This window comes from Vipera berus, assembly GCF_964194415.1.
Source record: "Vipera berus genome assembly, chromosome: 4".
NCBI classification, from domain to species: domain Eukaryota; kingdom Metazoa; phylum Chordata; class Lepidosauria; order Squamata; family Viperidae; genus Vipera; species Vipera berus.
Genome location: NC_138206.1, coordinates 74823313 through 74846048, shown reverse-complemented (window position 1 = coordinate 74846048; position 22736 = coordinate 74823313). Strand labels below are relative to the sequence as shown.

The 22736-nt window shown below is 42.9% G+C and overlaps 1 protein-coding gene across 1 annotated transcript in view; it reads left to right on the top strand.

Annotated features, from left to right (window-relative positions):
• Positions 1-128: 128 nt before the first annotated feature.
• LOC308667237 (protein Shroom2-like) overlaps positions 129-22736 on the top strand; it is a gene marked incomplete at its 3' end in the record, with an annotated part of 136054 nt that continues 113446 nt past the window's right edge. Inside the window, exon 1 of the mRNA XM_081326380.1 lies at positions 129-354. Coding sequence (XP_081182506.1) covers positions 148-354 — 207 coding nt within the window. The 5' untranslated portion in view covers positions 129-147. The remainder of the gene's footprint in view (positions 355-22736) is intronic.

Below are 22736 nucleotides of genomic sequence, written 5' to 3'. Positions count from 1 at the left end.
TGTGGAAGGGGTTTACAATCCCTCTCCCTTCCCATCTGGGAGCAGCCTGAAAAACTGCTGGGAGGTATGTGGTTCCTAGGTCGGCGAAGCGTGGGATTAAACTAGGAAGAAGTTTTTTTTTGGGGGGGGGGACAATTTCGAGAGACTATGGAGAATGTGGACTTCAGAGGCAGACAAAGATCCGAGGCTGAATCCGGCAGTAATCCGGCAGGGACACCCCCACCAGCTAGCGACAGGAGACAGAGAGGAGCTGATCTGTACAAGCTGGTGGAAGTACAATTAAGTGGCGAAGCTCCCTGGGGATTTACTTTAAAAGGAGGCAGAGAACATGGAGAACCTCTGATCATCTCTAAGGTAAGGGGCAAGAGCTGCACGAATGCATCTGCAGTGGTGCGTATCTTGTCGAAGCGGAAGTGGTGCCCCTGGACGAGGTGTTTCTTAGTTTCTTTTGTTGATGTGATCCGCCCGAAGAATAGGATTATGGTACCAATTGGCACTGAATGATTATACAAAGAATTCCGGAGGGGGGGGCGGCGGGAAGGGGTGAGAAATGAAATGGTGATGGCTGCGGTGTACCTTAACAAGACAACTTGCGGGTTCTTGGCACTGTCTGAATGTCTTTAATTTAATTTAAGGAAGAGATTGCTAGCAAGCCTTTTAATGTAGGTCTTAAAACTGCTTGGTCACTGCTTTCGTGTTGGTGATTTGGGGAGTTACAAAAAGGGCATGAATAGTGCAATCAAGAACCAGACTTTAGTGGCAAACTACTGTGTTGTATTTGGAGACATGTTTTATTATAAATGTACACAATAGTCTCAGTGATTAAAAGTAATAATGTATTAAAGCTTAGTTTTACTGTTTTATAAATACTTATATCCCATTCAACGGTGACTAAACATTTATAGGTATTGCTAGAGTTAATACCCCCCCAAGCTTTATTAATTAATTCAAAATAACATTTCAAGTTAATTCATCAGCCATCACACAGTTGTTGGACTGAAAGGCCATTGGGAAGAAGGTTCACCTTTGCACTTATGTACAATATTTATTGAAGTAAAGTAATTCAGGTTGCTGAAAGTAAATCTACATATCCTATTTGTCTTTTTGAATTTTGTGAATGATTATATAGTGCTTAATTAAAAATGGACATTATTCCTTGTGGAAGCACTACACTTTCCTCCTTTTACAACCCACAAAAGGAGTTTTCTTCCTTCTCTGTCATTGTTATTCACCTGTACTAAATAAATATTTCATTGTAAGTTAGACCGTAAACCTATATGTCAAACTAAATTTTTTAACTTACGACTTTTTATGGTATCTTTTTTACTTGAGATATAAAAGGGGGGCAGGGTTCTTATTTAATGGTTAAAACTGAGTATGTAGTTTTATTTTTTCAGACATGTTCCTCCTTATATTATTTTCAAAAATTGTGTATAAGGTCAGAATTCCTGACGCTGATGCCCTCCTTATGAGTTACTCTACAAAGGAGCTGAAAATTATAAAAACTCTAACCTGACACATTGGTGAGACTAGGCTGCAGAGGTTCATGTGTGATAAGCTATGCATATTTCAAAAATGATTTACAAAACATAGTTTGAATCTTATATGAGCACAGTACATCTCTAATTTTCATTAAAGCAGCTCCTCTTTTTTTCAGAACTAGAAGGGGACTACTTTATTAATGATAAGCAGAGAGATACAATGCTTGTGTGGGTTACAAAGCACTACTGAATTGTTTCATAGCATTTATGACCCTACTGTGTAACAGTTTTTGTGTAAAATACATATAGATTGCTAAGCCATCATTAACTCAACCTTGATTAATGAATTAACCCAGATACCACATTTCCATGTTTATGAACAGAACAATATTAAATTATAAAAAAATCCTGATTGTTTCCCACAGCGATGGGTAAAAGATAAATTTTAGCAAAGGTTCTCATTCAAAATAGTTCAACAATAACAAGTAAGCAAAATAAAAAGAATTTGCCATTGTCTTTATGTTAGCCTCTTATAAATCAAGGATTTGAGGATGCCTTAAATCATTTTGGGTCTCTCTGAAAATTAGTTAATGTATTTTTCCTTAAGTTTAAAATGTATAACAATACTTATTACTCTAGGAAATAAACTGTGTGCACAATTATTAGGCGGATTAATTTTCTTATTGAACAACTGTAGTGCTCTTGGTCAATCCAAAATGTTAATAAACCTCAAACCTGAATATTTATGAAAGTAAAAGTGAGGTTTTGGCTTTCTTAGGAGAATATTTATCTCTGCACAATTATTGGGCAACTATTAGTGTGCAGAATTATTATGCAACTAAATGAAAAATGAAAATTTGCCCATCTCATTCATTTGCATCTATTAAAGTGAGAATAATAACTCAAAATGTACAAATAAACATTTCTGACATTTCAAAAAAAAAATCAGTGACCAATATAAATATCCTTCTTTTCAATAACAGTCATAATCCTTCCGTTCATGGAGTCTGTCAGTTTCTTGATCTGTTGAGATCAGTGTTTTGTGCAGCAGCAACCACAGCCTCCCAGAGACACTGTTCAGAGAGGTGTACTGTTTTCCTTCACGGTAAATCTCCCATTTAAGAAGGGCCCACAAGTTCTCAATAGGGTTTAGGTCAGATGAGGAATGGGGCCATTTCATTAGTCTTTCATCTTTAAGGCCTTTACTGGCTAGCAACGCAGAGGAGTACTTTGAGCATTGTTCAGCATAAAAATCATGGTCTTTTTGAGATGCAGACTTTTTCCTGTACTACTTCTTGAAGAAAGTGTCTTTAAAAACTGGCTGTAGGTTTGGGAATTGATTTTTTGTCCATCTTCAGCCTGAAAACGTCCAACTAGCTCATCTTTAATAATATCAGCCCATACCAGTACCTCACTCCACCTTGCTGCCATCTGAGTCGAAGTGGAGCTCTGTGCCCATTACTGATCCCATTACGGGCCCATCCATCTGGTCCATCAAAAGTCACTCATCTCATCAGTCCATAAACCCTTTGAAAAATCTGTCTTCAGATATTTCTTGGCTCAGTCTTGCTGTTTCAACTTATGTGTTTTGTTCAAGTTGTGGTCAGGTTTTAGCCTTCCTTACCTTGGCCATGTGTCAACTGTCCAACTAACGAATTCAACATTGAGGAAACTCTATGGCTTTGAGGTGCCATAAAAGATAAACTTCATTGAATACACATCTCAGTACTGAGGAAGCAAAATCAGCTCTAAGTTTCCTGCATGAAAATCTGGTTAGTTAACAATAAAAAGGTAAAGGTTCCCCCGCACATGCGTGCTAGTCGTTTCCGACTCTAAGGGCCGGTGCTCATCTCCGTTTCAAAGCCGAAGAGCCAGCGCTTGTCCGAGGACATCTCCGTGGTCATGTGGCTGGCATGACTAGACGCCAAAGGCGCACGGAACGCTGTTACCTTCCCACCGTAGTGGTCCCTATTTTTCTACTTGCATTTTTACGTGCTTTCGAACTGCTAGGTTGGCAGAAGCTGGGACGAGTAACAGGCGCTCACTCTGTTACGCGGCACTCTGGATTCGACCCGCCAAACTGCCGACCTTCCGATCGACAAGCTCAGCATCCTAACCCACTGAGCCACCGCGTCCCTTTTTTAGTTAACAATAGCTCTCCATAATCCCACCCACCAAGTGTCATGTTGTCAAATCATATTTCTTTGGTTTGTTATGAGAACAGTCCACTTCTCTGCCAGACACCTGCTTTTCTGAACTTGGTTTTCATGGTCCCGTTTCTCCCAAGCTCACCTTCCCCCCTGTTTCAATGGCAAGTTGAATAACGATAGAGATTAGCAAGCATCTTAGGAATTCAATCTTGACATGCTGGCCCCCTAAAAAAATAAGCATAGGGTAACAATAATTACAGTTATCCAACCATTCACAAATCATCCCCTTAGATGTTGTGCATATTTCTCATGAAACTTTTGTGTTAGTCGATCAGTCTTAACATCCTGGGCTCTCACCCACACAGCATCAGCTAAGGGGTAGCCTCTCCAGAGGACTAGGTACTGTAACTTCCCCCTAAAAATCCTTGAAGTTAATATTTTCTTAATCTCATAATGCCTCTCACCCTCGACCAGTATAGGAGGAGGAGGTTCCTCTTGCCCAGGTCTCAGGCTGGATCTTTTGAACGGTTTCAATAAGCTGCAATGGAATACTGGGTGAATTTGCTTCAATTCCTTTGGCAATCGTAGTTCAACAGTTACTGGATTAATTATTTTCACAATTGAGAAAGATCCTATGTACTTAGGGCTCAACATCTTACAAGGCTGCCTTAGCTTGAGATACTTAGTAGACATATACACCTGGTCCCCAATCCTATAACTCTCTTCTGGAGCTTTCTTCCAATCAGCCTGTTCCTTATACGATTCCCTAGTTATCCATCCAATTAGCTAAGGATGATGAGGAAGGGGACCCCTGTGGTAGTTCTGGCATAGGCATGAAGTCTGCTCCCATCACTACCTCGAATGGGTTGAACCTAGTACTGCTATGTACAAAATTATTGTAGGCTACCTCTGCAAAAGGCAGAAGTTCTGCCCAATTGGTTTGTTGGCAGCTCACATGGCAGCATAAATACTGCTCTATCATTGAGTTAGCTCTCTCTGCCATCCCATTGGTACTCGGATGGAACCCAGTATTGAGCCCCGTGAGGATCCTATTAATTTGATAAACTCCCACCAGAACTTTGCAGTAAACTACACCCCTGGTCAGAGATGATGTGCCTTGGGACTTTATGCAGCCTATATATATGCTGCATAAATAGCTTGGCTAAGGTCCAAGCTAATGGAAGTTTCAGGCATGCCACAAAATGTGCTTGCTTCGAAAACAGGTCAATCATAGTCCAGATTAAGGTATTCCTGGAACTCTCAGGTAGTTTCACAATGAAGTCCATGATTATCTCCTCCCACGGGCTGTGTGGGTTAGCCACTGGCTGTAACAGTCCAGGAGACTTTCCTGGCAGTCTTATAGAAGCACATGTCAGCCAGCAACGTAGTTCTTTATGTCCTTGTTCATCTTGGGCCACCAAAATTGCCTCCTTGTCAAGTGGAGGGCCTTCAGAAAACCAAAATGGCCCGCTGGCTTCACATTGTGACAACTTTGCAAAATTTAGGCTCTTAGATTAAGTAGCACGTACAGTTTGGAACCCTTTCAAGCCAGACCCTCTTTCATTGTCCCTTTTATGGTTCCTAAACGATTCATCTCCCTCCAGGGCTTCCCTTGGCTTTTGGGTGACCTCATCAGCTGGCTGAGGGGGAGCCAACAGAATTGGTCTTGTAGAGCCCTGTGCTGCTAGCTGCCCTGAGGGAATGATCAAGCTGCCTAGTATGTGTTGATTGTCTCTTTCACTTTCACGGCCAATCACACTTGCCTAACCTTCCGTGGCTTTTCCACCCCCAGTCCTTTCTCATCTTTAATCCTAAACTTCTACTTTTGCTTCCTCAATCAATTGATGCATTCCATTTTTTTCAGCCACAACAGCCCCAGTATCATTGCCTCTGCTATCTTTGGGTATAATAAACTGGATAGTCTCTTTGAGGCTCCATACCCTTAGGCCTATTGGCTCAGGCAGGTTGCAGGTTGCAGGCACAACCCCCCCCCCCAATAGGTGAGCCATCCACTTGCTCAAACTTCATGGGTTGCTTTAGTCTCTTAAGCCTTAGTCCCAACAAGTCCACCGTTTTTAGGCTGATTAAGCACTGGGTGCAACCCAAGTATAACAGGGCCGTGAAGACCCCCCCCCTTGCTCCTGACTGAGGGGGGACTACCACCTCCCCCTGGGCAGTTAATGGGGTGATGGTGCCACTTACCATCGGATCATCTTCCCCCTCGCTGTCATTCTCATAGACGGGTCCAGACTTGCCGGGGATTGGAGTTTCCTCCCCTTTGCTTGATTTGGGGGAGACCTCCACAACCTGTGCCACTCGTATTTTCTCTTTTGTCTTCTTTGAAGTCTTCTTCGGCTTGGGTTGGCTCAGGTTCCTGGGCATTAATATGGGTTGGGGGAGCTAGGCATTTGGCTGCTTAGTAGCCTTTTCACATTGGAAGCAAGCTCTGGCAGGGCGATGCGGACCCTCTCTGGTGCTCAGAGGAGGGGCCCCTCTCCCTCTACGTGCTGGCAGGCACTTCTTTTGGCTTTGGTGAGGGCAGCTTTCAGCTGCAGAATGTCAACAATATTGCATCAGGTGCAGCTCTACTGTAGTGGCCAGTTGGTACCAGGCTTGGAGATTTGTCAGGGATCCCCTGGGGTAGGCAGTTCTGGTACACCTCTCTGCTTAGCCCATCTCAGAATTGGTAGACCAACAGGCATTCCAGCCAGTCTCCTGGCTATGCTGTGAAACTTCCAAATATACTCAGCCACGGGCCGATTCCCTTGTCTTATGGAGCGGATATCGGATTCTACCCGGTAGGCTTGGGTGGAGTCCCCAAACCTGGCCCAGAGTCCTTCCAGGAAATCATTGACAATACCCAATTCTGGAGCCCCTTCGTCATTGAGTGCCGCCATCCACTCAGTGGCTTCCCCTCCAGTTTTGCTGCTATAGCGTTCACACAGGCCACTTCGTCTGGGAACACCGCCCCATGCTGGCTCAGATAGATCCATACCTGGTTCAGGAAATAGGTGAGCTTCTCTGGCTGGCTGTTGAATGTGGCTTTCAGAGGTGGTAGCTTGTGGTCATCTTGAACCAGTAGGTAGCCGGGTGGTACCCCCACAATGTGTTGGGCACCACAGGTTGGGTAGGGTTCAGGGGGCTGCCTAATGGCCACCAGGAGGTTCCCATTGTTTCCCTGCCAGTCCCTGGCACACCCATGTTAGCGCTGCTGGTTGAGATGGGGAAGGGGACAAGGCCGCAGTTTGAGCCGTCCCCAGTGTTGCCCCTTGGGCTGGGGATTTTGTATGCTCCGCTTGTCACACCTCCATCCCCAGTGTGGCCCAACCTGGGGATCTCACCTCTTCCATTCCTCGCATGTCCAGTTCTCTAAACTTTTCTTGCAACTGCTCCACCGAAGGGCCGAGGGAAGTGGTTAGAGATTTCCACTCCGCTGATTCCTCCCAGTCTGCAGCCCTCTTGGTCTTCCACTCACTTCCCAGGGTTATCGCAACCCACTGGTTTTCCCACATGAAAATCTGCCAAGTTAACAATACCTTCCCTTAACACCCACCCATCGGTTGTTCACATTGCCCAATCATATATCTTTGGTTTGTTATGAGAACGGTCCACTTCTCAGACACCTATGTTAGTTACCTTGGCATTCTTGTAGGCTCTCATGGTTTGTGGATGGCTTCTTGGAATCCCATTTCCTCACTACACTTTCTACACCTCCCCCTGTTTCTATGGCAAGTTGAATATTCATAGAAGTTAGCAGACATCTTAGCAATTCAACCTTGACATGTTGGCCCCCTGAAAGAAGGGTAAACATAAAAGAGAAATAAATACACTTAAACATTCAAACATTATCCTCTTGGAGGTTGAGGGTATTTAGTATGAAGCTTTCTTATTAACCCGTCAGCGTTCACATTATGAGCTCTTACCCATTCAGTATTAGCTAAAGGGTAACCTCTCCACTGGATCAAGTACTGTATCTTCCCAATAAAAATCCTTGAGTCCAGTATCTTCTTAACCTCATAATGTTTCTCACCCTCCACCAAAATGGGAGGAGGAGGTTCCTTTTCAACTGGCCTTAAAGTAGGTCCCTTATTGCAATGGAACACTGAGTGGACTCATTTCAATTCTTTTGGCAACCGTATTTCAACAATTACTGGATTAATGACTTTCACAATTGAGAAACATCCTATGTAAGTAGGACTCAGTTTTTTACAAGATTGCCTCAGCTTGAGATCTGTATCACTGTATTCCCAGAACTCTCAGGCAGTTCTACAATGAAGTCCATGGCAATCTTGTCCCACAGGCTCCTAGGGTTAGCCACTGGCTGCAATAGTCCAGGAAAGGGCTTTTCAACCTTTTCACCCATTGTACCACTTTTAGGATAAGGCAATATCCAAGTACCACCAGTCGCCCAGCAAGGTGTCAAAAACGTGACCAAAAAAATAGGAAAAAAATGATAAAATACAAGTAGTCCTCGACTTACAACAATTGGTTTAGTGACTGTTCGAAGTTACAATGGCACTGAAAAAAATGACTTATGACCATTTTTCACACTTATGACTGTTGCAGCATCCCCAGGGTCATGTGATTTACATTCGGATGCTTGGTAACTGATTCATACTTATGAAAGTCACAGGGTCATGTTATCATCTTTTGCAACTTTTTGACAAGCGAAGTCAATGGCAGGGGGAGGGGGCAGCTCATCACTCAGGTTGCAGGGTACCTGTGTGTGGGGGGGAATCCATGGGTCTCTGTTGGAGGAGGGTAGGACTGGGGTGGGTGCCCTCCTTCCTCTCTCTCTCCCATTGTCCCTTCCTTCCTTCTTTCCTTCCTTTCTTTCCTCCTTTTTTGTCTCTTCCTCCTTCCCTCCCTTCCATTGTCCAGCGCTACTCCGCCCAGACCCCAGCCTGGAAAAAAATCACAGACTCTGCCTCCAGCTGCAGCTTCTCCTCCAATTGGTCCCGCTTTCCCTGCGCAGACCAAACCAGAGATCCGCTCGAGGTTTTCGAGCCAGCCCGCCCACCCGGTTTTCGAGTCAGGTGCGTCCTTAGGACTAAGGGGCTGCTCCAGCTGCTGCGTTCCCCGCCTGCCTTTCAAGTCGGGATAGACTTCAGCTGCTCTTCAATTTTGGAAGGAAAGACACTGGAGATGCCTCTGGAAGATGCTGGAGAGGCGGCCGAGGTAACTGAAGGTCCCTCTTGCTGGGCACAGTGATGGCTGTCTCCCCAGCCCGCTCTCTGGCCAGGAATCCTCCTGATTGGCTGCTGGGAATGCGCACGGCAGAGGCGCTGCTCGGGGCTGGAGGGTGATCGCATAAGCAAGCAGGACAGCCACACATGGCAGAGGCAATGCTTGGGGACGGAGGGGAGGCCGGACAGATTGCAGGCACTGGCGGTGGTGCTGGTGCAGAGGGCGCTCGCGCGTGTGATGACCCTCCAGCCCTGAGCAGCGCCTCTGCCATGCGCATCTGTCCTGCTCGCGTGTGGGTTCACCCTCCACACTGGTGCCACCGCCAGTGCCTGCAATCTGTCCAGCCTCCCCTCCCTTTTCTCCCTTCCTTCCCTCTTTGTCTCTTCCTTCCCTCCCATTGTCCCTACCTTTCTTCTTTCCTTCCTTCCTTCCCTCTTTTGAGAGAGGCCAAGCGGGAACGAAGCAGCCCTCAGGTCTGTGCTACTGCAAGCGCCGGTGTCGCCTGGGCTCCTGCGCAGCTCACTTGCTTGTGGGGAAGACCTCCATTACCGGAAAGAGGCTCAAGAGGAAAAGGGGCAGCTGGGGATGCCCTGAACTATCTTGTGCTCATATGCCCGTTTACTGGAGCTGCACACCAGGATCAAAAGAACCACAACCCATAACGGGAGGCGGCAGCCATGATGAGGCCACTCAGAAGTGTTTTGTCTCTCCTGCCATAACCGCCCCTCCTTTCTGTCTCACCTGCCCCCATTGCAAAATAACCATCCCCTCCGCGGTGGCCCCCGCAGCCTATCAGAGAGCAAGAGCCATGGTGGCACACTCTCCCGCTCAGTGCGAGAGTTTAACGGCATCACCCAATTACAAGCCACTTCTGGACTTCAACTCCCAGAATTCCTCAGTCAGACACACTGGCCTGGGGATTGGTTTGGAGGCCCAGAGGGGAGGGGAGCAGCCGAGGGCTGCCCATGTGACCTTGAAGCGGCCAGCTTTGGAAGTACCATTGCTCGAGCCAGGCAGAGCAGGCGATGGGAGAGGAGTGGGCCGATCGCTTTACTGGTAACTGGGATGCGCCTTCCCGGCCATGTGTGCCTTGGACGGAGCTGTGCTTCTCCCAGGGGGTGGGGCACTTGGGCGCAGGACCAATCAGGAGCCCTGTGAGGGGGCAAGCACTGGGAGCCGTAGTTGAAGGCTGAAACGCCTTGAGCTGTAACTGCTCACACGTGTTTGTGTGTAAGCAGGGATCAATGCTGCTTTCCAGGTGATAAGTGCTTCTTTGGGGCTCAGCAGATGTGTCGGGATCAGTGCTGCTTTCCAGGCGATTGGTGCCTATTTGGGGCTCAGCAGAAGCACCAGGTTCACCACCAAGCTCCAGATGGAGCCTGGTGCTGATTCTGGTGCTTCCGCTGAGCCCTGGCAGCCCCAAAGAAGCTCTGAACAGCTGCAAAGCGGTCCTGATCCTGGCTCTTGACCCCTGGCAGCACCAGCACCAGGCCGCCACCTCCCTCCCAGCCTCCTCACCGGCTGGGGCTGCCACTGGGAAGCCGTTGATCCGCCAAGAGCTCTCCGTGGACTGGAGCCCATCAGCGAAGGTGTGGGCTGGCCATATGTGTCGATCAGCTGGCAAATCCATATGGCCGGCCCTGGGGACGGCGGGGCCTTGCTCTGCGCCTGCTCTCTTCGCGCAGCCTAGGGTTTGTGCAACCCGCTGCCAAGCAGCATTTTTTCTGCAACCAAGTGAGCTGGGAAGGAGCGGGGGGGGGGGGAGGAAGGCAATGCCGCATACCACCAGCCCGGTGCTCGCGTACCACCAGTGGTAAGCATACTACCGGTTGAAAAGCCCTGTTCCAGGAGGCTTTCCTGACAATCTTTTCATGGATGCACAGATTGGGTACCCAGCAATATAGCTCTCTATGTCCTTGTTCATCTTAGGCCACCAAAATTGTCTCCTGGCTAGGTGGAGGATTTTCACAAAACTGAAATGGCCCATGGGCTTTACGTTATGACACCTTTGCAAGATCTGAACTCTTAAGTTGAGCAGCACATATAGCTTGGGGCCCTTCCAGGTTAGACCCTCCCTCATTGTCAACTCTTCTCTGTGTTTCCTAAACTGTTCATCCACCTCCAGGGTTTTCTTCAATTTCTGAGTGACCTCATTATCAGCTGGCTCAGGGAGAACCAGCAAAATTGGCCTCATGGAGCCTTGCGCTACCAGGTGCCCAGAGGGGATGATCAAGTTAACTATTTCTTTGCTGGAGTTCTTGTACTGAGGTAGGCAAGAGAGCGCATCTTCCAGGAAATTTTTCCCTCCTGGTAGGTACCGAAGGGTAGTTAAATCTAAGTATTGAGCCCATCGGACCTGCTTAGGGGATAGTTTCTTTGGGGCCTTCAGGGCCTCCAAGCCCAATGGACTGCCTAGGTCTCCTTCTCCCACACCGCCCAGTGCTTCTTGGTGTCAGTTTCCAGGAGGTGTAAGCACATGGTTGGAGTTTCCCTTCTTTGTTCTTTTGAAGTAGGATTGCCCCCACGGGTACATCACTAGTGTTGGCTTGTATCACAAAAGGTTCTGTTGGATCTGGATGTTTGAGGGTCGGCTCCGCTGCAAAAAGCCACTTGAGCTTTTCAAAAGCTGCTTGACACTTCATAACCGCCCTGAGTCCTCAGGGAATAGGGCGGTATATAAATGTAACTAAATAAATAAATAAATAAATAATAGTCCAATTGAATAGCTGGCTTGCCTTGGCCTTCAGTCCTCCCCCTCCCATTTTTAATAGCTTTTTTTTATTTAAAAAGTTTTACAATACATTTTGACTTTAATCCCCCCCTCCCCCTCCCTATCCCTTCCCCCCATTCCCTCCTCCCCCCCACTTCCCAGAGCTAAATACAGGGTATAAAATCAAAAAACAAACATAAGCACCCCTATGTTATCAGCAATAAACTATTAGTTCTATCTCCCTCTAGCTCATGTAAAATGAATACAAACAATACTAATATTACAAATAAAGTAAAAAAGAAAAAGAGAAAAACAGAAAAGAGCTTTACTCAGAATAGATTTTCTTAAGCCCAGTCCTTATTCATATTAATTTCAAAGAAAAAAAACAAAACAAATTCTCAGTTACGCGCCAAAAGCGCCTATCTATTAACCTTAATAATCTCCAACCAAACTAAACCATAATCAAAAATAATTCTTGCATGTATCACACCAAATGTCTCGCAGTTCCAAGTCATCCTTGAGTTCAAATAAAAAGAGTAAAAAAAAAAGGGTTAAGCAGTCTGTAAGACAACTTGTTGTTAATTAGGAGCTTGCATACCCATTCTTAGTTCAACACACACTTTTAGTCCATAACCCTAATATACTTTTCTAACAAGCAAATAACATCCATCTTAAATTGTGTTAAATATTAAAAAAAAACTTTCTTTCTCCTCTATGATAAATTTAATCCATTAAGATACTAATTTAAAATTTAATCAGCAATCTTAACGCCCCAAAACTTTTGGAGCACGTCTGTCATGACCCCCAAAACTTCTTTGGACCGCGCCCCTCCCACATCTTCACTGTAAATACACTTTGGAGATTCCATAACTATCTGCTGGTCTTGCTCTTGCTCTCGTCTCGCTCTTCTTAGGGCGGCACGCGTCTTCCTCTGGCCTCCTGCAACATCCAATGAAACTGTATCTTGATCCCCTCCAACACCATTGTCCTCTATCTGTCTGTCTGCAACATCTTGAAGCTTTCCCTCGCCGTATCCCTTAACAGCTTCCAAAAATGATAGGGGGGTTGCTTTTAACACATTGCTATAAAAATCACGTGCCTGGGCCACAGTAACCAGACGATGTCTTTTACCTTCATGCGTCACCACCAGTCCAACTGGAATCTCCCATCTAAACTTAATATCACATTTCTTAAGTTCCTGTACTAAAAATGCAAAATCTTTCCTTCTCCTTAAAATCTTCGGAGGAATCTCTTTTAAAACCAAGACTTCTTGCTCAGCCACTACCAGTTTAGTATCATAGGCAGCTTGAATAACTTCATCTCTAATTACTCTCTTTGTAAAATAGACCACCACATCTCTGGGTAACTTCCTTTGTCTTGCAATCCATGAATTAACACGAAAAATTTTGTCCATATTTCCCTCAATTTCAGATGCTGGCTGGCCCAATACCCCTTCCAGAGCCTCAGAAATCAGCTGCTTTAAATCTTCTTTACAGTTCTCCTTTAAACCCCTGATTCTAATAGCATACTGCATCTGATGATACTGAGCAAGGCTCAATTCTCCGTCCATTTTATCCCTTATATTTTCATTTTCTGATACCTTTGCTTCTAGTATAGAGTTCTTTTGACTGAGATCCTTCACTTTTTCATCCAGCTGTTGCACACATTCAGCTACAGATTCAATCATAGACAACATGTCCACCCTCATTGCTCTAAACTTCTCTTCCATCTTCTTCTCCAGTTTCTCCTCCAACTTTTTCAGCTTTTCATCCATCATGTCAGACATCAATTGTGAATGCTTTCCAAGAGCATCTTGTAAATCCTTAAGCGTCAATGCCGGAGGAGGTGCAGGAGGAAGCAAAGCTTGCAATGAGGTCTGTTGCACCAGGGAAGACCCCACACTCCGAAGAGCTTTAGAAGTTTTAGCCGCCATCTTCCCCCACTTTCACTTATTGCGCACTTTCACTTTAAAGCTATAAAATCCATTGAGCTAGAGAGTAAAGATAAGAGTCCACATCACCTTGACCTCCTGTACCGCTCTGCCTGCATCTTGACAATCAAAAGTATTTCCTTTTGGCAGGGGTGGTTGCTAACGCCTGGCTCTGCTCCATAAATCCCGGAGCAGGGGCGCTGCGCAGCTCGGAGCAACCCAGGCTTCGGGGGGGCTCAATCCTTCAGCCGCCCAAACTCTCAGCTCAGGCGGCCCCGGAGAGCTCAACCCCTACCTGGGGCCTCACCCCCTCCTCTTCTCCCGAGGAGGGGGCTTCAAATCCATCTAAACAGCTGATCGGCGCTGTTTACGATGTAAAAACACAGCTGCGGAGCGGGCAGCCCGAAAACGGCTGTCTTCGGCGTCGCGTCGCCACCGGAAGCCCCATTTTTAATAGCTTGATGATAGGTAGGGCTGTCTGTGAAGGAGGGGGTGAATTGTTGATAGAAGTTGGCAAAACCCAGAAAGCCTCTGGGTTCAGGGGCTTCCCACTCTAATGTTGCTTTCACTTTCCAAGAGTCCATTTCTTTTTCTTTTTTTTTGTAATAAGCTTTTTATTGTTTGTTTTTCCCTCTACATACATATGTTAGTTTTTCAAACAGCATGTGATCTGGGTTCATAAAACGCTAATACATAATCAAGTCCTACTCTTTGGTTCTCTCCTTTAGCCATTTGTAGAATAGATTCCAACTTTGGTAATATTCTGTTTCTTCTTTGTCTTTCAGCCTCATAGTTAATCTGTCCATCTCCGTACATTCCAGTATTTTTTTTATTACTTCTTCTAAAGGTATTCGTTCATTCTTCCAACATTGCGCATAGCTTATTCTTGCTATGGTTATAATATATAGAACCAAATATAAGTTTTGCTTATTAATATTTTCTGTTACTATACCTAATAAAAAAAAATTCTGGATTAAATACTACATGTTCTCCTAATATTTTTTCTAGCCAAGCATGTATTTTTTTACAATAGGCCTTTACTTTGTCACATGTCCACCAGATATGATAATACGTACCTAAATTATCTTTACATTTCCAACATTTACCTGATACATTTTTAAACAGTTTTGCTAATCTTGCCGGAGGCAAGTGCCATCTATAAAACATTTTATACAGATTTTCTTTATACACAGTTGACATTGTCAATTTATAATTTCTCTCCCATAATTTTTGCCATTTTTTCTAATTCTATATTATAACCAAAGTTTTTCGCCCACCGTATCATTGTCTCTTTAGTTTGTTCACTTTCCATCTCTAAAATTAACAAAAAATTATACATTTTCTTAATTAATTTCTCATCAGAAGTTAATATCTTATCAAATACAGTTTGTTCTTTATAAAATCCATACAGTTTCATATCTTTTTCATATCTATTTTCTATTTGTAAGCGTACCCACCATGACGTTGATGCTCTGATTTTCCAGCTCTTGTTTCGATTTTAATGTCCCTTCAGTATTCAAAATATCTCTATATGTCCAGGTTTTTTCAAAATCTAACAAATTTGTGTGTGAGAAAGCTTCAGACATTGATAACCACCCTGGAATTTTTACATATATTTTCGTTTAAATTTTTCCCCATATTGTTATCAAAGCATACAGTGATTTTGAAAATACTTATGAATTTTGTTTTTCCCATACCACAAAAAAGCGTGCCACCCCAGTTGTAAGTCATGTCCCTCCAAATATAACAACCTTTTATTCCTAAGCATTATCCATTCTTTCACCCATGTTAATACAGATGCTTGATAATACAAAGACCACTCAGGTAGGCCAAAGCCTCCATTTTCCTTAGTATCTTGCAAGGTTTTCATCTTTATTCTAGCTTTCTTTCCTTGCCATACAAACTTCAAAATTAATGAATTCAACTCTTGGAAAAAAAAATTCCCAAGTTTTATCGGAATTGTTTCAAATAAAAATAAAATCTTAGGCAATATATTCATTTTAACTGTAGCAATTCTTCCTAATAATGACAGTTTTAAATTTTTTCACTTTTCCAAGTCTAGCTTTATTTGTTTCAATAACCTTGTATATCTTCTTTTATTGTTGAGCACTTAGCTGATAAATATATACCCAAATATTTTACCTTTTTCACTATCTGTACCTCTGTTACTTCTGACAGTCAGCTTTTTTGCTTATCCGGAAGGTTCTTAACTATTATCTTAGTTTTTTCTTTATTTATTTTTAGTCCTGCTATTTCTCCATATTGTTCTATTTCCCCTCACATTTTTGGGATCATCACCAAGGGTTCTTCCAAAATAAATACTAAATCATCAGCAAATGCTTGTAGCTTATATGTTTCACCCTTTATCCCCAACCCTCTAATTTCTGTATCTTGTCTTATATTTCGATTTAAAACTTCCAAAGTGAAAATAAATAAGAGAGGGGATAGAGGGCATCCTTGCCTTGTGCCTTGCCTTATTTCAAAGCTCTCAGTACAATCTCCATTCACAATCACTTTGGCTGTTTGTTTATTATATATTGTTTTTACCATATTTATAAAATTCTGTCCAAAGTCCATTGTTTGTAATTGATGAATCATAAATTGCCATGAAAGATTATCAAATGCCTTTTGAGCGTCTAAAAATATTAATGCCATTTGTTTCCCTGGATGTAGCTCATTGTATTCCAATACATCTACAGTTGCAAGAAAAAGTATGTGAACCCTTTGGGATTACGTGGAGTTTTGCATGAATTGGCCATAAAATGCGCTCTAAACGTCATGTAAGTCACAACAATAGAAAAACACAGTCTGCTTAAAATAATACTACACAAACATTAGCTGTTGTCATGTTTTAATTGAACATAAGATGGAAACATTCACAGTGCAGGGTGGAAAAAGTATGTGAACCTTTGGACTTAATAACTGGTTGACCCTCCTTTGGCAGCAATAACCTCAACCAAACGTTTCCTGTAGTTGCAGATCAGACCTGCACAATGATCTGGAGTAATTTTGGACCACTCCTCTGCACAAAACTGTTTCAGTGTAGCAATATTTTTGGGATGTCTGGTGTGAATCGCTCTCTTAAGGTCATGCCACAGCATTCCAATCGGGCTGAGGTCAGGACTCTGACTGGGCTACTCCAGAAGGCGTATTCTGTTCTGTTGAAGCCATTGTTTTGTTAAATTACTTGTATGCTTTGGGTCATTGTCCTGTTGCATCACCCATCCTCTGCGGAGCTTCAGTTGGCGGACAGATGGTCGTACCTTTTCCTGCAAAATGTCCTGATAAACTCTGGAATTCATTTTCCCATCAATGACAACAATCCGTCCAGGCCCTGAGGCAGCAAAGCAGCCCCAAACCATGATGCTCCCTCTGCCATGTTTTACAGTGGGGATGAGGTTTTGATGTTGGTGTGCTGTGCCTTTTTTTCTCCACACATAGTGTTGTGTGTTTTTCCCAAACAACTCAATTTTGGTTTCATCTGTCCACAGTATATTTTGCCAGTAGTGCTGTAGAACATCCAGGTGCTCTTTTGCAAACTTCAAACATAACATGCTGCAATATTTTTTTTGGACAGCAATGGCTTCCTCCATGGTGTCCTCCCATGTACTCCATTCTTGTTTAATGTTTTCCTTATTGTAGATGTGTCAACAAAAATGTTAGCATGTGCCAGAGATTTCTGTAGGTCTTTAGCTGACACTCTAGGATTCTTCTTTACCTCATTAAGCATTATGCGCTGTGCTCTTGCAGTCATTTTTACAGGACGACCATGCCTAGGGAGAGTAGCCACAGTGCTAAACTTTCTCCATTTGTAGACAGTCTGTCTTACCGTGGACACATGAACATCAAGGCTTTTGGAGATACTTTTGTAACCCTTTTCAGCTTCATGCAAGTCAACAATTCTTGATCGTAGGTCTTCTGAGAGCTCTTTTCTGCGAGGCATGGTTCACATCAGACAGTGCTTCTTGAAACCAGTAAACCCAAAACAGGTGTGTGTTTTTAAAGGGCAGGACGGCTGTCAGCAACACATCCAATATCATCACACTGATTGGAGTCAAGGTTGGCTCACTCCTGGCTCCAATTAGCTCTTGGAAAAGTCATTAGGCTAGGGGTTCACATACTTTTTCCACCCTGCACTGTGAATGTTTCCATCTTATGTTCAATTAAAACATGACAACAGCTAATGTTTGTGTAGTATTATTTTAAGCAGACTGTGTTTTTCTATTGTTGTGACTTACATGACATTTAGAGCGCATTTTATGGCCAATTCATGCAAAACTCCACGTAATCCCAAAGGGTTCACATACTTTTTCTTGCAACTGTATTATCACTCTTAAGTTATTTTTAATTTGTCTCTTTAGTAAAAAGCCATTTTGATCCGGGTGTATGAATTCAACCAAATATTTTTTCAATCTCTCCACCATTATTGAAGTAAAAATTTTATATTGCACATTAAGCAATGAAATCGGCCTGTAGTTTTTAATCTGGATCAAATCCGAATCTTCTTTTGGTATTAAAGTAATATTTGCTTCAATCCATGACATTGGCATTTTAGCTTCTAATGAAAGTGCATTAGAAACATCTTTCAATGGTTCGCTTAATATCTCTTGTAAGTTCTTATATAACTCTGGCGGAAGTCCATCTGGACCTGGTGTTTTCCCATTTTTTTGTCTCTTTATGGCCTCTGTTATTTCCATCATTGTAACCCTTTTGTGTACCCCTTCATGGATTACTGCCTTGTCGTGGCAAAAGGGCTTGCGTAATTCAGTGAAGCTATGAGCTATGCCGTGCAGGGCCACCCAAGATGGAAAGGTCATAGCAGAGAGATCTGACAAAACGTGATCCACTGGAGAAGGAAATGGCAACCCACTCCAGTATCTTTGCCATGAAAACCCTATGGACAGTACCAAAAGGCAAAACGATATGACGCTGGAAGATGAGCCCCTCAGGTCGGAAGGCGTCCAATATGCTACTGGGGGAGAGCAGAGGGCTAGTACTAGTAGCGCCAGAAAGAATGAAGCGACTGGGCCAAAGCCGAAAGGATGCTCAGCTGTGGATGTGTCTGGTGGTGAAAGGAAAGTCCGATGCTGTAAATATTTTTTCTCCATCAAAACCTGGAATGTAAGATCCATGAATCAAGGAAAGCTGGACGTGGTCAAACAAGAAATGACAAAACTGAACATCGACATCTTAGGTATCAGCGAACTAAAATGGACAGGAATGGGTGAATTTAATTCAGATGACCATCAGGTATACTACTGCGGGCAAGAATCCCTCAGAAGAAATGGAGTAGCCTTCATAGTCAATAAAAGAGTAGGAAAAGCAATACTGGGATACAATCCTCAAAATGATAGAATGATCTCAGTTCGAATCCAAGGCAAACCATTCAATATCACAGTAGTCCAAGTCTATGCCCAAACCACCGGTGCTGAAGAGGATGAAATTGACCAGTTCTATGAAGCCCTACAGCACCTTATAGAACTAACACCAAAAAATGATGTCCTTATCATCATGGGGGATTGGAATGCTAAAGTAGGAAGCCAAAAGATAACTGGAATAACAGGCAAGTTTGGCCTTGGAGTACAAAATGAAGCAGGGCACAGGCTGATAGAATTTTGTCAAGAGAATACGATGGTCATAGCAAACACTCTTTTCCAACAACCCAAGAGACGGCTTTACACATGGACATCATTAGACGGTCAACACAGAAATCAGATTGACTATATGCTCTGCAGCCAAAGATGGAGAAGCTCTATACAGTCAGTAAAAACAAGACCATGAGCTGACTGTGGCTCAGACCATGAGCTTCTCATTACAAAGTTTAGGCTTAAACTGAAGAAAGTAGGGAAAAGCACTAGGCCACTCAGGTATGAATTAAATCATATCCCTGTTGAATATACAGTAGAGGTGACAAATAGATTTAAGGAATTAGATCTGATAGACAGAGTGCCTGAAGAACTATGGACAGAGGTTCACAACATTGTACAAGAGGTAGCAACCAAAACCATCCCAAAGAAAAAGAAATGCAAGAAAGCAAAATGGCTGTCTGAGGAAGCTTTGCAAATAGCTGAGGAAAGGAGGGAAGTGAAAGGCAAGGGAGAAAAAGAAAGATACACCCAATTGAATGCAGAATTCCAGAGAATAGCTAGAAGAGATAAGAATGCCTTCTTAAATGAACAGTGCAAAGAAATAGAAGAAAACAATAGAATAGGGAGGACCAGAGATCTTTTCAAAAAAATTGGAGAGATGAAGGAAACATTTCATGCAAAAATGGGCATGATAAAGAACCAAAATGGCAGGGACCTAACAGAGGCAGAAGAGATTAAGAAGAGGTGGCAAAATTACACAGAAGTACTATACAAGAATGAGCTTAATGTCCCTGAGAATCACAGTGAGGTGGTCACTGACCTCGAGCCAGACATCCTAGAATGTGAAGTGAAGTGGGCCTTAGAAAAGCTGAGCAACAACAAAGCTAGTGGAGGTGACAGTATTCCAGCTGAGCTATTCAAAATCTTAAAAGACAATGCAGTAAAAGTGCTACACTCAATTTGCCAGCAAATTTGGAAAACTCAGCAGTGGCCACAGGATTGGAAAACATCCGTTTACATTCCAATTTCAAAGAAAGGCAGTGCCAAAGAATGTTCAAACTATCGCACCATTGCACTCATTTCTCATGCTAGTAAAGTTATGCTTAAAATTCTACAAGCTAGACTCCAGCAGTATGTGGATCGAGAACTACCAGAAGTACAGGCAGGATTTCGAAGAGGCAGAGGAACTAGAGATCAAATTGCTAACATACGCTGGATCATGGAGAAAGCTAGAGAGTTCCAGAAAAACATCTACTTCTGCTTCATTGACTATGCTAAAGCCTTTGATTGTGTGGATCATAACAAACTGTGGCAAGTTCTTAAAGAGATGGGCGTACCAGAGCATCTTATTTGTCTCTTGAGAAACCTATATGTGGGCCAAGAAGCAACAGTGAGAACTGGACATGGAACCACTGATTGGTTCAAAATTGGGAATAGATTCCGGCAAGGCTGTATACTGTCGCCCTGCCTATTTAACTTATATGCAGAGTACATCATGAGAAAGGCAGGGCTAGATGAATCAAAAGTTGGAATTAAGATTGCCGGAAGAAATATAAACAACCTAAGATATGCAGATGATACCACTCTAATGGCAGAAAGTGAAGAACTAAAGAGCCTCTTGTTGCGGGTGAAGGAGAGTGCAAAAGTTGGGTTGAAACGTAACATTAAGAAAACCAAGATTATGGCATCTGGCCCTCTCAATTCCTGGCAAATAGATGGGGAAGAAATGGAGGTAGTGACAGATCTTATTTTCCTGGGCTCCAAGATCACTGCAGATGGGGACTCTAGCCAAGAAATTAAAAGATGCTTGCTCCTGGGGAGGAAAGCCATGGCAAATCTAGACAGCACACTAAAAAGCAGAGACATCACCCTGTCAACAAAAGTGTGTATAGTCAAGGTTGTGGTCTTCCCAGTTGCAATGTATGGCAGTGAAAGCTGGACTATAAAAAAGGCTAAGTGCCAAAAGAATTGAGCCCTTTGAACTGTGGTGCTGGAGAAGACTCCTGCGAGTCCCTTGGACTGCAAGGCGATCAAACTGGTCAGTCCTAGAGGAGATCAACCCTGACTGCTCTTTAGAAGGCTAGATCCTGAAGCTAAAACTCAAATACTTTAGCTACCTAATGAGAAGGAAGGACTCACTGGAGAAGAGCCTAATGCTGGGAAAGATTGAGGGCAATAGAAGAATGGGACAAGAGAGAATGAGGTGGCTGGATGGAGTCACTGAAGCAGTAGGCGTGAGCTTAAATGGACTCCAGAAGATGGAAGAGGACAGGAAGGCCTGGAGGAACGTTGTCCATAGGGTCGCGATGGGTCGGACATGATTTCGCAGCTAACAACAACAACACAACAGATTTAATTTATGTTTTATTATGTCTTTTTTTGTGGATTTCTTTGTAGTTCTAATTCTAACTTTCCAAAAAAAAAATTAATAATACATATTGCTGTTTTCTCTGTTCATTTTTCCTTGCCATATACGTTATAGCTATACCTCTAAAATACACTTAAGCTGTGTCCCATAGATTTTGTGCTGTAGTATCTTCTTTTTTATTTTCTTTGAAGAAGACTTCCATTTCTTTTTTTGTTAACTCTATAAATTCTTTTTTTTAAAATATGGTATGATTTAAAGTCCATCTTGGCCCTTTTTGTATTCCTTTCCAGGTCTTTTTAAAGGGATTATGATCTGCCCATATGTCTGTTTCTGTTTCAATGTCCTGAACATTCATTCTCACATTGGCAGTCATCCAAATCATATCAATCCTTGACCAGGACTTCTGGCTATTTGAATAAAAAGTATATTGCATTTTTTGTGGATTCACTTCCCTCCAAACATCTTGAATTCCACTTTCCTCCACCATATCAAAAAATGTCTTAGGTAATTTTCCTCTTCCATTTTTCCCTGTTTTGTTACTTTTATAGTCAATTTTTCCATTTTTCTATTATTGCATTGAAATCTCCCAGTAGGCAAATATTTTGATACTCCATTTCTATTATTTTTCTATGTAAGTTTTTGTAAAATTTTTCTTGATTATGATTTGGTGCATAAATTGCCACTAATAATATTTGCTTTTGATGCAGATAAATTTCTACCATTAAAATTCTTCCTCCTTCATCTGAATATACCATTTTAGAATCTATTGTCTCTTTAATATATAAATGACTCCTCTTTTTTTCTGTTGTGCTGATGCATAATAAAGTTTTCCAATTGTTGCATATTCCAGTAATTTATGATGCTGTACTTTTATGTGTGTTTCTTGCAAACAAATTATATACAAATTCAGTTTCCGTAATTTCATAAAGATCTTATTTCTTTTAATTGGGGAATTCAGTCCATTTATGTTTACTGAGAAGATTCCATTTTCTTTATCCATTTCCATTTATTTATATTTCAGTCTAGTAGATCTAGTAGTCCTTTGTTCTCTGGCAAGTCCTTCATCCTCGCCCTTTTGGTCATCTTCCTCTTTCTGTTCTTCTGTTTGTGCAGTTTCTCCTTGAGTCCTCTCTTCTGTTTGTTTCTGCTCCTTACTCTTCCCTTGACTTAATTTCACTCCTTCATCTAATATTGACCTATTCCTCACTTCAAAATCTTCTGCTTTCCAAATTGAGTCCAGTCTATAGCTTGTATTGTTCCAGTTTATTAAGATACCTTCTGGCATCAACCATCTGAAATTTATACCATTGGCAATCAGTTTC